Source organism: Entelurus aequoreus, linkage group LG13 (assembly GCF_033978785.1).
Source record: "Entelurus aequoreus isolate RoL-2023_Sb linkage group LG13, RoL_Eaeq_v1.1, whole genome shotgun sequence".
Taxonomy (NCBI): domain Eukaryota; kingdom Metazoa; phylum Chordata; class Actinopteri; order Syngnathiformes; family Syngnathidae; genus Entelurus; species Entelurus aequoreus.
In genome coordinates this window covers 9,561,884-9,578,880 of record NC_084743.1, presented here as the reverse complement: position 1 = coordinate 9,578,880, position 16,997 = coordinate 9,561,884, and the positions used below count along the sequence as shown (strand labels likewise).

At 46.3% G+C, this 16,997-nt stretch overlaps 1 protein-coding gene across 1 annotated transcript in view; it reads right to left on the bottom strand.

Annotated features, from left to right (window-relative positions):
- Nucleotides 1–504: 504 nt before the first annotated feature.
- The window catches only part of LOC133663155 (interleukin-1 receptor type 1-like), a 26,539-nt gene continuing 10,046 nt past the window's right edge, over nucleotides 505–16,997 (bottom strand). Inside the window, exons 4-12 of the mRNA XM_062067416.1 lie at nucleotides 15,119–15,311; nucleotides 14,884–15,055; nucleotides 14,717–14,779; nucleotides 12,172–12,319; nucleotides 11,899–12,053; nucleotides 11,687–11,830; nucleotides 10,895–11,062; nucleotides 10,570–10,820; nucleotides 505–6,615 (exon numbers count right to left, since the gene is read on the bottom strand). Of these exons, the coding sequence (XP_061923400.1) occupies nucleotides 6,334–6,615; nucleotides 10,570–10,820; nucleotides 10,895–11,062; nucleotides 11,687–11,830; nucleotides 11,899–12,053; nucleotides 12,172–12,319; nucleotides 14,717–14,779; nucleotides 14,884–15,055; nucleotides 15,119–15,311 (1,576 nt within the window). The 3' untranslated portion in view covers nucleotides 505–6,333. The remainder of the gene's footprint in view (nucleotides 6,616–10,569; nucleotides 10,821–10,894; nucleotides 11,063–11,686; nucleotides 11,831–11,898; nucleotides 12,054–12,171; nucleotides 12,320–14,716; nucleotides 14,780–14,883; nucleotides 15,056–15,118; nucleotides 15,312–16,997) is intronic.

Genomic DNA, 16,997 nt, shown 5'->3' with positions numbered 1-16,997 from the left:
ACCTAATGAAGTGGTCACATCTCATTGGATGGTGCAGGTGTACCTAATGAAGTGGTCACACGTCATTGGATGGTGCAGGTGTACCTAATGAAGTGGGCACATGTCATTGGATGGTGCAGGTGTACCTAATGAAGTGGTCACATCTCATTGGTATAGTGGTCACATCTCATTGGATGGTGCAGGTGTACCTAATGAAGTGGTCACATCCCATTGGTAGAGTGGTCACATCTCATTGGATGGTGCAGGTGTACCTAATGAAGTGGTCACATCTCATTGGATGGTGCAGGTGTACCTAATGAAGTGGTCACATCTCATTGGTATAGTGGTCACATCTCATTGGATGGTGCAGGTGTACCTAATGAAGTGGTCACATCCCATTGGATGGTGCAGGTGTACCTAATGAAGTGGTCACACCTCATTGGATGGTGCAGGTGTACCTAATGAAGTGGTCACATTTGTTTTTTAGTCGCTTGGAATGAATTTGAGAAAAAAAAAACTCCGCAATGCTCTTGCCAACCACCAGGGGGCATTTATTGGACTTACACACGAATACAGTAACTTCCCAAATGTTGAAAGGAAAGGGAACTACATGAAGAAATGGTCTCGTTCCTGTGCTGTAATACGTGTTGTACAACACAAAGTGCACAATACATGTTTTTTATACACGTTGGAATGTATGTTGTCACTGCAGACTCTTCAGCAAACAAGCGAGTAGCCTACCCGACTGACGAAGACAACAGGAAATGACATCATCACAGTGTCAAAGTTTATGGCGATAAAAAGAAAAATACAATTTAAATTTTATATATACATATATATATATATATATATATATATATATATATATATATATATATATATATATATATATATATATATATATCCGACTCAGAGTGGTTACAGCTGTAGTATCTGTTATCATACAAAATAACATGTTTTTCTATTTGGTGGACCGCCACCGTCCCTGGAGGCAAGCAGGCAGGCAGCCAGCATTTGAGCAACACTATGATATTATTTGCAGAATATCCATCCATCCATTTTCTACCGCTTGTCCCTTTTGGTCGGAAAAAAACGGGTACTACTGCAGAGGTAGGTAATAACGCGTTACGTGTACGACATGACATCACTTTTTGGATGGAATGTACTTGTAAGAGCAGTTTTACTGCGACATGCAGTATTTTTGTACTTTTGCTTGAGTATTTCCGTGCAAAAGAAACACTTCTTATGTTGACTTTCATTCCGCTCGCTACATTTCGGAAGCTCCAGTGACCTTTGACTCCCGTTCCACCAATCAAACGGCGCCGGGCCGTCACATGACCCCACTCAAACCACACGCCGGGAAAAAGGGACATGACATGGCAACGTTTGCTAACAACGTATGAAAAAGAACATTTGTATCATCATGGGTGTCAGTAGAAGTGTTCACATTTCAGCGTACAAGAACTCCACTTCCAACTGGAGAAAACATGTTGCTTTTGTCGTTAGGGTTGCAAAAGTCCGGGAATATTCAAAGTTGGAAACTTTCCACGGGAATGAACATTGAAGGCAACATGCTAGATCTTGCAGCATGATTATTAACTAAAACAACCTGATTTCATGCAAATTCAGTAGCATGTCAACCCTTCACTGTGCATTCCTCCATCACATGTGCAGTGCATTCTTCCATCACATGCACAGATCATTCCCAGCAGGTAAGCTTTGATGATATTACTGGGGTAAATATATTGGATCTATGGTATTTAACCCTTGTGTGGTGTTGGGGTCTGTGGGACCCGTTTTCAATTTTTATTAAAAGAAAAATGATACAATTAATACATTTTTCAAACTGAGACTCACTGACTTTGGCTCATTTTCTGTGAAGAACATATATCAGAATACATATTTAATGATACACCCCCCCTACACATTTTCTATTACATATAAGATGTCCGGGTCCACTGGACCCGGGGCTAACAGAAGTGTGGAAATTGATGTTCTGTGTACCACACACACACACAGACACACACACACACACACACACACACGCACACACAGACACACACAGACACACACGCATACATGTCTTGCCTACTTCGTGTGGACCCACGTTTGGTCAGTAGGTTGTGAGGGCCCCCCTTTCCAGTATAGCTAGAATGATGAAAAAAAATATATCAAGCACTAGATGGGAGTAGAGAGTTGCAACCTCACTTCAGAATGCAAAACACACAAAGTAAAATAAAAATATTTCACTTCTGTAGTTGTGAGGACCGACCGCTGTTGCTAGGTAGATTTGACCATACACATGCATAGCAGTAAGTTATGCGAGTTGGCCATTTTTAAGGACAGAAAACACACACACACCCACCCACCCACCCACACACACACACACACACACACACACACACACACACACACACACACACACACACACACATACATGTCTTGCCTACTTTGTCTGGACCCACGTTTGGTCAGTAGGTTGTGAGGGCCCCCCTTTACACTATAGCTAGAATGATGAAAAAAATATATCAAGCACTAGATGGGAGTAGAGAGTTGCAACCTCACTTCAGAATGCAAAACACACAAAGTAAAATAAAAAAAATTCACTTCTGTAGTTGTGAGGACCGACCGCTGTTGCTAGGTAGATTTGACCATACACACGCATAGTAGTAAGTTATGCGAGTTGGCCATTTTTAAGGACAGAAAACACACACACACACACACACACACACACACACACACACACACACACACACACACAGACACACACGCATACATGTCTTGCCTACTTTGTGTGGACCCACGTTTGGTCAGTAGGTTGTGAGGGCCCCCCTTTCCAGTATAGCTAGAATGATGAAAAAAATATATCAAGCACTAGATGGGAGTAGAGAGTTGCAACCTCACTTCAGAATGCAAAACACACAAAGTAAAAAAAAAAATTTCACTTCTGTAGTTGTGAGGACCGACCGCTGTTGCTAGGTAGATTTGACCATACACACGCATAGTAGTAAGTTATGCGAGTTGGCCATTTTTAAGGACAGAAAACACACACACACACACACACACACACACACACACACACACGCACGCACACACAGACACACACGCATACATGCCTTGCCTACTTTGTGTGGACCCACGTTTGGTCAGTAGGTTGTGAGGGCCCCCCTTTCCACTATAGCTAGAATGATGAAAAAAATATATCAAGCACTAGATGGGAGTAGAGAGTTGCAACCTCACTTCAGAATGCAAAACACACAAAGTAAAAAAAAATATTTCACTTCTGTAGTTGTGAGGACCGACCGCTGTTGCTAGGTAGATTTGACCATACACACGCATAGTAGTAAGTTATGCGAGTTGGCCATTTTTAAGGACAGCAAAAACACACACACACACACACACACACAGAGCAGGCCTAGACAGGAGGAGGACAGAGTGTAGGTACACAGAACATCAGAGGGTCAAATGTGCGAGAAAATGAGAGCAGACAGTGTTGACAAACAATGTTGCAACCTGGCAGAGAAAATGTCCGTGCAACGTTCATATTGTTGTTACTCAGCCAGCGTTTGTGGGTCTGATGGACCCGTTGCATTGTTGACCTTATCCCAATAAACGTCTGTTCAGTATTTTAACATAAAAGTGTTTGATTGTGAGGCATTAAAAGCCACAAAATGCGAGGGGTCCATCAGACCCACAAACGCTGGCTGAGTAACAACAATATGAACATTACACAAGGGTTCAGTTTAATAGAGGTGTAATTGCTTGTTACTGTTATTGTAATTCCCATATATTCCCATTCATTCCCATGGACGGTGTCCAACTTGGAATAATCCAAAAATGGTCAACGTTTCCAAACTTCCCGAGCTTAAAGGCCTACTGAAATGATTTTTTTGTATTTAAACGGGAATAGCAGATCCATTCTATGTGTCATACTTGATCATTTCGCGATATTGCCATATTTTTGCTGAAAGGATTTAGTAGAGAAAATCGACGATAAAGTTGGCAACTTTTGCTCGCTGATAAAAAAAAAGCCTTGCCTGTAGCGGAAGTAGCGTGACGTCACAGGAGCTAGTATTCCTCACAATTCCCCGTTGTTTACAATGGAGCGAGAGAGATTCGGACCGAGAAAGTGATGATTACCCCATTAATTTGAGCGAGGATGAAAGATTCGTAGATGAGGAACGTTACAGTGAAGGACTTGAGAGGCAGTGATGGACGTATCTTTTTTCGCTCTGACCGTAACTTAGGTACAAGCTGGCTCATTGGATTCCACACTCTCCTTTTTCTATTGTGGATCACGGATTTGTATGTTAAACCACCTGGGATACTATATCCTCTTGAAAATGAGAGTCCAGAACGCGAAATGTACATTCAGTGCCTTTTATCTCCACGACAATACATCGGCGAAATGCTTTAGCTACGAGCTAACGTGATAGCATCGTGCTTTAACTGCATATAGAAACAAAAAAATAAAGCCCTGACTGGAAGGATAGATAGAAAATCAACAATACTATTAAACCGTGGACATGTAAATACACGGTTAATGCTTTCCAGGCTGGCGAAGGTTAACAATGCTGTGCTAACGACGCCATTGAAGCTAACTTAGCAACGGGACCTCACAGAACTATGCTAAAAACATTAGCTCTCCACCTACGCCAGCCATCAACACCCGTGCTCACCTGCGTTCCAGCGATCGGCAGAAGGACGAAGGACTTCACCCGATGCGTTTGGCGGCCCGGAGACGTAGGAAGTCAAGGTGAGGTCGGCGGCTAGCGCGGCTAGCGCTCCAACAAAGTCCTCCTGGTTGTGTTGCTGTAGTCCGCTGCTAATACACCGATCCCACCTACAACTGTCTTCTTTGCAGCCTTCATTGTTCATTAAACAAATTGCAAAAGATGTCCAGAATACTGTGGAATTATGAAATGAAAACAGAGCTTTTTGTATAGGATTCTACGGGTACCATAACTTCCGTTACTCGGACTTCGTCACGCGCATACGTCATCATACCGCGACGTTTCAGCCGGATATTTCCCGGGAAGTTTTAAATGTCACTTTATAAGTTAACCCGGCCGTATTGGCATGTGTTGCAATGTTAAGATTTCATCATTGATATATAAACTATCAGACTGCGTGGTCGCTAGTAGTGGCTTTCAGTAGGCCTTTAACTTCCCGTGGTAAATTTCCGGAAAGTTTCCGACCCTTTGCAGCCCTATTTGTCGTACAAGCTGTAGTAGTGTCTCTCTGTCTCTTTCTTTCAAAAAAAAAAGGTGCAATTTACTGTGAGAAAAGGAACTTCCGATGTGTCCATTGTTCTTGTTCTTTCTATTCGTTAACAATTTAAGAACTTTCTCAATCCAAAGCCTAAAAACGTTCAATTCCCCGCAGTCAGAGTAGAACGCTAACTTTCAGAAAGCATCGAGGTTCACGGTTACACACATTGTCTTGTCCACACTGGCTTCCAGTCTCTGTTGTCAGAGTCCACCGTAGTGGGTAGAGCAGCCGGGCCAGAAACCCGAGGGTTGCAGGTTCGCTCCCCGCCTCTTGACATCCTAATCGCTGCCATTGTGTCCTTGGGCAGGACACTTCACCCTTGCCCCCAAGTGCCGCTCACACTGGTGAATGAATTAAGAATGATGGGTGGTGGTCAGAGGGGCCGTAGGCGCAAACTGGCAGCCACGCTTCCGTCAGTCTACCCCAGGGCAGCTGTGGCTATGAAAGTAGCTTACCACCACCAGGTGTGAATGAATGTAGCTTACCACCACCAGGTGTGAATGAATGATGGCTTCTCACTTCTCTGTGAAGCGCTTTGAGTGTGTAGAAAAACGCTAAATAAATCGAATCCATTATTGTTAAGGTGCAAAAGCAGCTCTCGACTTGGAGCGGTTACACCGTAGTATCTGTTATCATACGAAATAACATGTTTTTCTACATGGTGGAACGCCACCTTCCTTTGGGGAAAGCAGGCAGCCAGTCTTGTAAAAGCAGTACATCATTGTGGGCAAGTCATAAAGTAGGACCATTCGGGGTGACGTAAGCGTGTGGGTAACTTGAATTTCACAAAATCCAGGCTTTGTCAATCTGTCCACGGTATGTCGAGTCCAGGCAGGTCCGCATAAGGAGCAGTCACACGGCTTGGTTAATGCCCAAGGTTAATTGGATTGTTTTTAGGGACACTTACACAACACGAAAAGTCCCTTACTTGGTCAAGAAGGAGTCGGATTGCGTACCATGAACTCAAAGACCTGAGATCATTTTGATCTGAATTCTCTGGCTCGCCGGCATTACTTTTGATCCATTGCACTCACCCGCGTCACCCTTCCACCCGGGATAAGGTGACGAGACCAGCGATATACGTCACACCTTCAGCAGGGCGGTCCTCTCGGGGGCGCCGCCCCTGGTGCCCCTCACTGGCATGTGGTAGCGCATCTCCTTCCAAAACCTGGAGGAAGGAGACAGCGAGGGCGATATGTCCCCTTTGTCCTGTGTGGTCGCACACGTCCTGGGGGTGGACTTCCTCCTGGTCCTCTGGTACTTCCACCAGCACACCGCACCCTGCTTCCTTCTCAGATGACGCAAAGACTCCGGGAAGAGAGCCAGCTGGGCCGGGCTCATCTCTTCCAGCTCGACCAGAATCACCTGAGAGAAGACGGAACCACGTCTGAAAACTAGAAGGACATTCGGTGGAAGACCAAACCGTCCTACATTGGATCCTAACCACAGAGTACATATTCCTACAGCTGTAGAAGTCATTTTTGATAACGGCCATGATAGCCAAAGATTCGTTGTTTTCTTCTCTTGGTGATCAGCAGAATTCTTGGAGCGCACTCTCCTTGTCCCTGAATCCAACCAAATAGCACAACCAAGTCATGCCCACAAGATGGTTTCCCGAGTAACATGGGGCAAAGAACTACACAGCCCCACACTTTGTCCATCCATCCATCCATTTTCTACCGCTTGTCTCAAAAAGAAATACATCAACACGTGATGGGGACACTGTCCCTTGCTACAACCAATCTACCGACTAAATTACCAACCATAGACCGACTAAGTAACTAATCGATTGACAGACTGTCCCGTCGACCAAAAACTAACCAAGTGACAACAGACTGTCACACAGGTCAACAAGCTAACAAACTAACTAACCCATATACAAAAAGTACAAAAAGCATCAGTCCAACGGACTAACTGAACGACCAACCATCAAACCAATGAAGTAACTAACTAACCAACACTTAATTACCTGACCAAACTGTTAACAAAATGAATGAACAGCCACCCGACGACCTACTAACTAAACAACCATTTAACCAGCTAACTGTTCAACAGACTGACCAACTAACTAACTGACTTAACGACATCCACTATCCATCCGCTATCCATCCACTTGGGTAAAACAGAATCCATCCTGTTTGGGTCCCACATCAAACTTAAGAGAGTCAATCACTTCACCATAAAAGTAGGTGACAGTGTCATCACCAGGAAAGATGAGGTCACCTACCTAGGTTCCATTCTAGAGGCTAACCTTTCCTGTGATAAAATGGCAACCAAGGTAATCAAAAAGGTTAACCAACGAACGAGATTTCTCTACAGAATTTCCTCTCTGGTCAACAAAAGCACCTTGAGGATTCTGGCGGGAACTCTCGTTCAACCCTTTTTCGATTACGCATGCACCTCCTGGTACCCTAGCACCTCCAAAACCCTCAAATCTAAACTCCAAACATCTCAGAACAAGCTAGTCAGGTTACTTCTAGACCTCCACCCCAGATCCCACCTCACTCCTACCCACTTCTCTAAAGTGGGCTGGCTCAAGGTGGAGGACAGAGTTAAACAACTTGCACTGAGCCTGGTCTATAAAATCCGCTACACCTCCCTGATACCGAAGTACATGTCAAACTACTTCCTTAACGTAAATGACCGCCATAACCACAACACCAGGGGGAGCTCCACTAACCACGTTAAACCCAGATTCCCAACTAACAAAGGTCTTAACTCATTCTCTTTCTATGCCACATCAATGTGGAATGCACTCCCAACATGTATAAAAGAAAGGGCATCTCTATCCTCCTTCAAAACCGCAATAAAAGTTCACCTCCAGGCAGCTACAACCCTAAACTAACACCCTCCCCGGATTGCTAATAATCAAATGTAAACAATCTAATGCAGATTCTTTTTGTTCTGCCTTCTGATCTCTCTCTCTCTCTCTCTCTCTCTCTCTCTCTCTCTCTCTCTCTCTCTCTCTCTCTCTCTCTCTCTATGTCCACTACTTGATGTCCATATCCCCCCCCACCACCCCCCCCCCCCTCCCTCCACACCCCTGATTGTAAATAATGTAAATAATTCAATGTGATTATCTTGTGTGATGACTGTATTATGATGATAGTATATATGATAGTATATATCTGTATCATGAATCAATTTAAGTGGACCCCGACTTAAACAAGTTGAAAAACTTATTCAGGTGTTACCATTTAGTGGTCAATTGTACGGAATATGTACTTCACTGTGCAACCTACTAATAAAAGTCTCAATCAATCAATCAATCAAAGATCAACCAACTTAATAACCAGCCAACTAACTAATTAACTAAAAGATAAACCAACAAACCAAACAAGCAAAAGACTACCTAACTATCCACAAAACTAAAAAACAAATTAAACCGACTGACAGACCAACTAACCCTAACCAATGGACTGGCCAACTGTTTGACAGACTGACCAACCATCCAGCCAAATAAATGACCAACTGACTGATTAACCAACTAAATACCAAGTCAACTAAGTAACAGATCGACGAACTAAGCAAACAACCAACGGACAAATTAACTAAATAAAAAACTAACCAGCCGATCGACCAACAAACTAAATAATTAACGAACTGGCCAACTGTTCAACACACAAACCAACCCTCAAGCCAACAAACCAACTGACTGAACGACCGATTAACCAGCTAAATACCCAGTCAACTAACTAACAGATCAACCAACTAACAAAAACTATCAACAGACCACCTACTGTAACTGATCAATCAACTAAATAAATAATGAAACCTGTCTACTGATTGACTAACTAAATAACCAATGGACTGGCCAACTGTTGGACAGACTGACCAACCACCCTGCCAAATAACCAACCACCTATCAAAGGTGTGGGAGGAGGTAACAAACAAGGTGTGGGAGGAGGTAACAAACAAGGTGCTGGAGGAGGTAACCAACAAGGTGTGGGAGGAGGTAACAAACAAGGTGTGGGAGGAGGTAACCAACAAGGTGCTGGAGGAGGTGACAAACAAGGTTCTGGAGGATGTAACAAACAAGGTGTGGGAGGAGGTAACAAACAAGGTGTGGGAGGAGGTAACCAACAAGGTGCTGGAGGAGGTGACAAACAAGGTTCTGGAGGATGTAACAAACAAGGTGTGGGAGGAGGTAACCAACAAGGTGCTGGAGGAGGTAACAAACAAGGTGTGGGAGGAGGTAACAAACAAGGTGTGGGAGGAGGTACCAAACAAGGTGCTGGAGGAGGTAACAAACAAGGTGTGGGAGGAGGTAACAAACAAGGTGTGGGAGGAGGTAACCAACAAGGTGTGGGAGGAGGTAACCAACAAGGTGCTGGAGGAGTTAACAAACAAGGTGCTGGAGGAGGTAACCAACAAGGTGCTGGAGGAGTTAACAAACAAGGTGCTGGAGGATGTAACAAACAAGGTGCTGGAGGAGGTAACAAACAAGGTGTGGGAGGAGGTAACAGACACGGTGTGGGAGGAGGTAACAGACAAGGTGTGGGAGGATGTAACAAACAAGGTGCTGGAGGAGTTAACAAACAAGGTGCTGGAGGATGTAACAAACAAGGTGCTGGAGGAGGTAACAAACAAGGTGTGGGAGGAGGTAACAGACAAGGTGTGGGAGGAGGTAACAAACAAGGTGTGGGAGGATGTAACAAACAAGGTGCTGGAGGAGGTAACAAACATGGTGTGGGAGGAGGTAACAAACAAGGTGCTGGAGGAGGTAACAAACAAGGTGTGGGAGGAGGTAACAAACAAGGTGTGGGAGGAGGTACCAAACAAGGTGTGGGAGGAGGTAACCAACAAGGTGCTGGAGGAGGTAACAAACAAGGTGTGGGAGGAGGTAACAAACAAGGTGTGGGAGGAGTTAACAAACAAGGTGTGGGAGGAGGTAACAAACAAGGTGTGGGAGGAGGTAAAAAACAAGGTGTGGGAGGACGTAACAAACAAGGTGTGGGAGGAGGTAACAAACAAGGTGTGGGAGGAGTTAACAAACGAGGTGTGGGAGGACGTAACAAACAAGGTGTGGGAGGAGGTAACAAACAAGGTGTGGGAGGAGTTAACAAACGAGGTGTGGGAGGAGGTAACAAACAAGGTGTGGGAGGAGGTAACAAACAAGGTGTGGGAGGAGGTAACAAACAAGGTGTGGGAGGAGTTAACAAACGAGGTGTGGGAGGACGTAACAAACAAGGTGTGGGAGGAGGTAACAAACAAGGTGTGGGAGGAGGTAACAAACAAGGTGTGGGAGGAGTTCACAAACAAGGTGTGGGAGGAGGTAACAAACAAGGTGTGGGAGGAGGTAACCAAGAAGGTGCTGACCTTGAGCGTGTCCTCCAGCAGTGCTCTGTGCATGGCCGTCACACACTCGTGTTGACGCCGCCCGTCCAAGCAGACGCCCTCGCCAATGTTGTTGTTGCTGTTGTTGTTGTTGTTGTTGTTGCTGTTGTTGTTGTTGTTGTTCTTGTTGCTGTTGTTGTTGCTGCTGTTGCTGCACGTGAAGGAGGAGGCGCTGTAGAGCAGCAGAAGGCGGCGGCTGGCCAGCATGTTGTCTTGCACTGAGTCCACCATGGCTGCAGACCGAGGAGCAGAACTCCAGCAGAAGAACTTTGGTGAAGACAATGTCCTCCGTGAGGGACACGCTTACCTTGCCCGGGCCGGCAGTCGCGTCCGGCTATGAAGAGTTTGTAACCGCAGGCTTTTTCCAGCACCTGCGGCAGGACGTGAAGGGCAAAGGTGCACACCTGGTCGCCGAAGCCCACCTCGCAGTTCAGCGGGTACGTGACGTAGGCATCGAACAGCTTCCCGTCGCAATCTGACATGAAAGGAAAATCATTCTAAACATGTTTTATGTTCGTACTTTGTGCTAGAGTGTTAGCTTCAGCTTGCTAGCGTCACATTAGTTGTAGTGTGCTAGTGTTAGCTTCAGCTTGCTAGCGTCACATTAGTTGTAGTGTGCTAGTGTTAGCTTCATCTTGCTAGCGTCACATTAGTTGTAGTGTGCTAGTGTTAGCTTCAGCTTGCTAGCGTCACATTAGTTGTAGTGTGCTAGTGTTAGCTTCAGCTTGCTAGCGTCACATTAGTTGTAGTGTGCTAGTGTTAGCTTCAGCTTGCTAGCGTCACATTAGTTGTAGTGTGCTAGTGTTAGCTTCAGCTTGCTAGCGTCACATTAGCTGTAGTGTGCTAGTGTTAGCTTCAGCTTGCTAGCGTCACATTAGTTGTAGTGTGCTCGTGTTAGCTTCAGCTTGCTAGCGTCACATTAGCTGTAGTGCATTAGTGTTAGCAGCAGTTTACTAGCGTCACAGTAGCTATAGTGCGCTAGTGTTAGCTTAGCTGCACCAAAGGCTGTGTTTACTTTAGCGCCCTTTTTCCGCCCTACACAAAACTGAATAACCGTGTGAGTTAGCAGTAGCACTCAAGTTGCGCTGCATACTATTACCCTTATTAGCATAGAGGACAGGAAAGGACATCCGGAAGCAGAGCACAATGTCCACCTTGAAGAGGAAGTAGACGGCGACAGCGGCGACGAAGACTAGCGTGACGCCACTGAGAGCGCCGCCGATGGGGGCGATGACGGGCGGCTCTGGGAGACAGGACAGGACTTGTCAAACACGAGAAGGACCTGTCGGTACACGGCGCGTCCAGACTCACCTTGCGGCCGCAGAGCAAAGTGTCCCTGAGGTATGCCCCGCCCACTTTGCGCTATACAGGTGTAGTTGATGAAGAAGTCCTCCTCCTTCAGGTGCGCAATGGTCAGCAGTCGCTCCATCCAGACTCCTTTACTGGGATCGCCTTCAGTCCACACGCTAACCATCACACGCGAAACGTCAACGGAGGACATCTAGCTCCGCCCCCTTAGGGTCCGGCCGACACGCGGCAAGACAGGCGGGCTGGACTGGTGTCCTGAAAGAGGCGGGAACTGACCGTAGTGGCGAGGTGAAGACGGGGTCAGAGGCGTCGGTGTTGAAGACAAATTCGTCGTCGGCCAGCCAGAAAATGTCCACCATCGGATCTTGCGGGACTTTCCCGATGCACGGAACAAATACCTGACACGCATGCGTCAACCTGGAACCTGGACACAAACATATACTCAAATACACTAGTATATATACTGCATTATTGTGTACATTGTATACTATTTATACTCCGTTATAATCTACAGTAGTATATGTAAAACTCCGACGTGGGAGGAGCTCGGAGAACGACTTCCGGACAGCTTCAAAGCGATTCCAGACCACCATCCGCCGCCCCAGCAGTGGGAAGCAGTGCACTGTCAACACCGTGTAGAGTGGGGACAGTGGACTGCTGACCTCAACTCAGGATCTTTTGGACCTCCTCAATCCCACCTACACGTCTTCCAGTAAGGAAGCAGTGCCTGGGGACTCTGTGGTGGACTCTACTATATCTGGGGTTGAGGTTGCCAAGGTAGTTAGGAAGCTCCTGGGTGTTAAGGTCCCGGGGATGGATGAGGGTCCGCCCGGAGTTCCTTAAGGCTCTGGATGCTGTGGGGCTGTCGTGGTTGACAAGACTCTGCAACATCGCATGGACATCGGGAGCGGTACCTCTGGATTGGCAGACCGGGGTGGTGGTTCCTCTCTTTAAGAAGGGGAACCGGAGGGTGTGTTCCAACTATCGTGGGATCACACTCCTCAGCCTTCCCGGTAAGGTCTATTCAGGTGTACTGGAGAGGAGGCTACGCCGGATAGTCGAACCTCGGATTCAGGAGGAGCAGTGTGGTTTTCGTCCTGGTTGTGGAACTGTGGACCGACTCTAAACTCTCGGCAGGGTCCTTGAGGGTGCATGGGAGTTTGCCCAACTAGTCTACATGTGCTTTGTGGACTTGGAGAAGGCATTCGACCGTGTCCCCCGGGAAGTCCTTTTGGGAGTGCTCAGAGAGTATGGGGTATCGGACTGTCTGATTGTGGCGGCCCGCTTCCTGTATGATCAGTGTCAGAGCTTGGTCCGCATTGCTGGCTGTAAGTTGGACCAGTTTCCAGTGAGGGTTGGCTGTAAGTTGGACCAGTTTCCAGTGAGGGTTGGCTGTAAGTTGGACCAGTTTCCAGTGAGGGTTGGCTGTAAGTTGGACCAGTTTCCAGTGAGGGTTGGACTCCGCCAGGGCTGCCCTTTGTCACCAATTCTGTTCATAACTTTTATGGACAGAATTTCTAGGCGCAGTCAGGGTTAAGAGTGGATTCAGTTTGGTGGCTGCGGGATTAGGTCTCTGCTTTTTGCAGATGGTGTAGTCCTGCTGGCTTGTGAAGCAACTTCGACGAGAATCGGCACTTCCAAGTCCGAGTCCATGGTTCTCGCCCGGAAAAGGGTGGAATGCCATCTTGGGGTTGGGGAGGAGACCCTGCCCCAGGTGGAGGAGTTCAAGTACCTCGGAGTTTTGTTGACGAGTGAGGGAAGAGTGGATGGTGAGATCGGTGCAGCGTCTGCAGTGATGAGGACCCTGTATCGGCCTGTCGTGGTGAAAAAGGGGCTGAGCCATTCGATCCATCTACGTCCCTACCCTCACCTATGGTCTTGAGCTTTGGGTTATGACCGAAAGGACAAGATCACAAAATTAGTTTCCTTTGCCGGGTGGCGGGTCTCTCCCTTAGAGGTAGGGTGAGGAGCTCTGTCATCGGGGATCAAAGTAAAGCCGCTGCTCCTCCACATGGAGAGGAGCCAGATGAGGTGGTTCCGGCATCTGGTCAGGATGCCCCCTGAACACCTCGTGTTTAGGGCATGTCCGACCGGTAGCAGGCCACTGGGAAGACCCAGGACACGTTGGGGCTCGGTCCTGGCTGGCAGGGGAATGCCCTGGAGGAGCTGGACCAAGTGGCTGGGGAGAGGGGAGTCTGGGATTTCCTGCTTAGGCTGCTGCCCCCGCGACCCCACCTTGGATAAGCAGAAGGCGATGGATGGATGGATGGAGGTTTCTATCTGACTCATTAAAAATAGGATTTAATGACTTCAAATTGATGAATCTATTTATTTGTGAAATATAATCTTAAACCTGAAATAATATTAAACATTGAAATAGATAATAAATACACTAAATAAATGTAATTATTATGAAACTATTTTATCGATTCCATACCTTCCATTTATTTGTGTATTACATTCATTCAAATATCAATTAGCGTAAATAGAAAATCATTTTTTTTACTTTATTTTGAAAAAACTACTGATTTCATGACGCCAATAAAGCTCATTAAATATAATATAGTAGAAAATTCACTCTTATTTTTTTCCATTAATTTTATACATTAAAATCAAACCAATAAAAATGATCACCATAAGGTAAATTACGAATAAAAAGGTAATTGAAATTATTCCAAACATTTTGAAAAGTTGAACTCAACCAACAGTAAATAATAATAACATTAATAATAATAATAATAATTTAAAAAAAGAATACATAATAATAATAATTAAAAAAAAGAATAATAGTAATAATACTAATGATGAAAGTGGTCCTCACCTATGGGTGCCTTGAAGATTTCATTGGCAGGTTTCAGGACTTGAGGCAGGAAGCAGTAATCCTCTGCAAACAAAGAATGACGTCATCTCTCACGCCCTCTGGTGGCCGAGTGCAGGAGTGCAGCAAAGACGCGCCGCTACTGAGATGAGGGCGCTGCGGTCCCTGACCTTGGACCCAGGCCTCGATGGTCTCAGACACAGACACTGTGGCCCCGCCCAGGTCAAAGGTCAGCGTGCAGGTATAGAAGTCCTTGTTTTGGGGGTCCACGTCCAGGATCTTCAGCCTGGCCTTGCTGCGGTACACGTGTCCCGCCTCGCCGTCCTCCACCAGCTCGCAGCCCTGCGGGGACAAACTCCATCAGCCTCTCCTCCCCTCCTGTTTCCGTGGCAACGCCTCACTCACTTTGCGCCAGCTGACGGCGTAGGGGACGCCATAGCCGTCCAGTTTTTTCATGACGTCCTTGAGCGGACAGGACAGAGTGTCGGTCACGCCAACCGTCAGGACCTGGGGGGCTTTGCGGGGCCTCCAGCACTCGCCGTCCCCCTGACGCTCCACCAGCAGCTCCGTCGACAGTTTGTAGCAACCTGAGCCGCTTCTGTTGGGGCCGCATGGTCACATGATTGCGTGGTCGCATGATCATGTGACCACGTGATCATGTGACTATGTGATCATGTGATCACGTGGTCACATGATCACGTGGTCACATGATCACGTGGTCGCATGATCATGTAGTCATATGATCACATGGTCGCATGATCACGTGGTCACATGATCACGTAGTCACATGATCACGTGGTCACGTGATCACATAGTCACATGATCACGTAGTCACATGATCACGTGGTCACATGATCACATGGTCACATGATCACGTAGTCACATGATCACGTGGTCACATGATCACGTGGTCACATGATCACGTAGTCACATGATCACGTGGTCACATGATCACATGGTCACATGATCACGTGGTCACATGATCACGTGGTCACATGATCACGTAGTCACATGATCACGTGGTCACATGATCACATAGTCACATGATCACGTGGTCACATGATCACATGATCACGTGGTCACATGATCACGTGGTCACATGATCGCGTGGTCATATGATCACATGGTCAAATGATCACATGGTCACGTGATCACATGGTCACATGATTACATAGTCATATGATCGCATGGTCGCATGATCACATGGTCGCATGATCACGTGGTCACATGATCATGTAGTCACATGATCACGTGGTCACATGATCACGTGGTCACATGATCACGTAGTCACATGATCACATGGTCAAATGATCACATGGTCACATGATCACATGGTCACATGGTCAAATGATCACATGGTCACATGATCACATGATTACATAGTCATATGATCACATGGTCGCATGATCACGTAGTCACATGATCACGTGGTCACATGATCACGTGGTCACATGATCATATGATCACATGGTCATATGATCACATGGTCACATGATCACATGATCACATGGTCACATGATCACATGGTCAAATGATCACATGGTCACATGATCACATGGTCACATGGTCACATGATCACATGGTCAAATGATCACATGGTCACATGATCACATGGTCACGTGATCACATGGTCACAATGGTCACAATGGTCACATGATCACATGATCAAATGATCACATGGTCACATGATCACAATGGTCACATGATCAGATGGTCACATGATCACATGGTCACAATGGTCACATGATCAGATGGTCACATGATCGCATGGTCCATGATTGCATCATCACATGATCAGATGGTCACATGATCACATGGTCACATGATCACATGGTCAAATGATCACATGGTCACATGATCACATGGTCACATGGTCACAATGGTCACATGATCAGATGGTCACATGGTCACATGATCACATGGTCACATGATCACATGGTCACAATGGTCACATGATCACATGGTCACATGATCGCATGGTCCATGATTGCATCATCACATGATCAGATGGTCACATGATCACATGGTCAAATGGTCACATGATCACATGGTCACATGATCGCATGATCGCATGATCACATGGTCACATGATCACATGGTCAGATGGTCACATGATCGCATGGTCACATGATCGCATGATCACATGGTCACATGATCACATGGTCACATGATCAGATGGTCACATGATCGCATGGTCGCATGATTGCATCATCACATGATCAGATGGTCACATGATCGCATGGTCGCATGATTGCATCATCACATGATCAGATGGTCACATGAT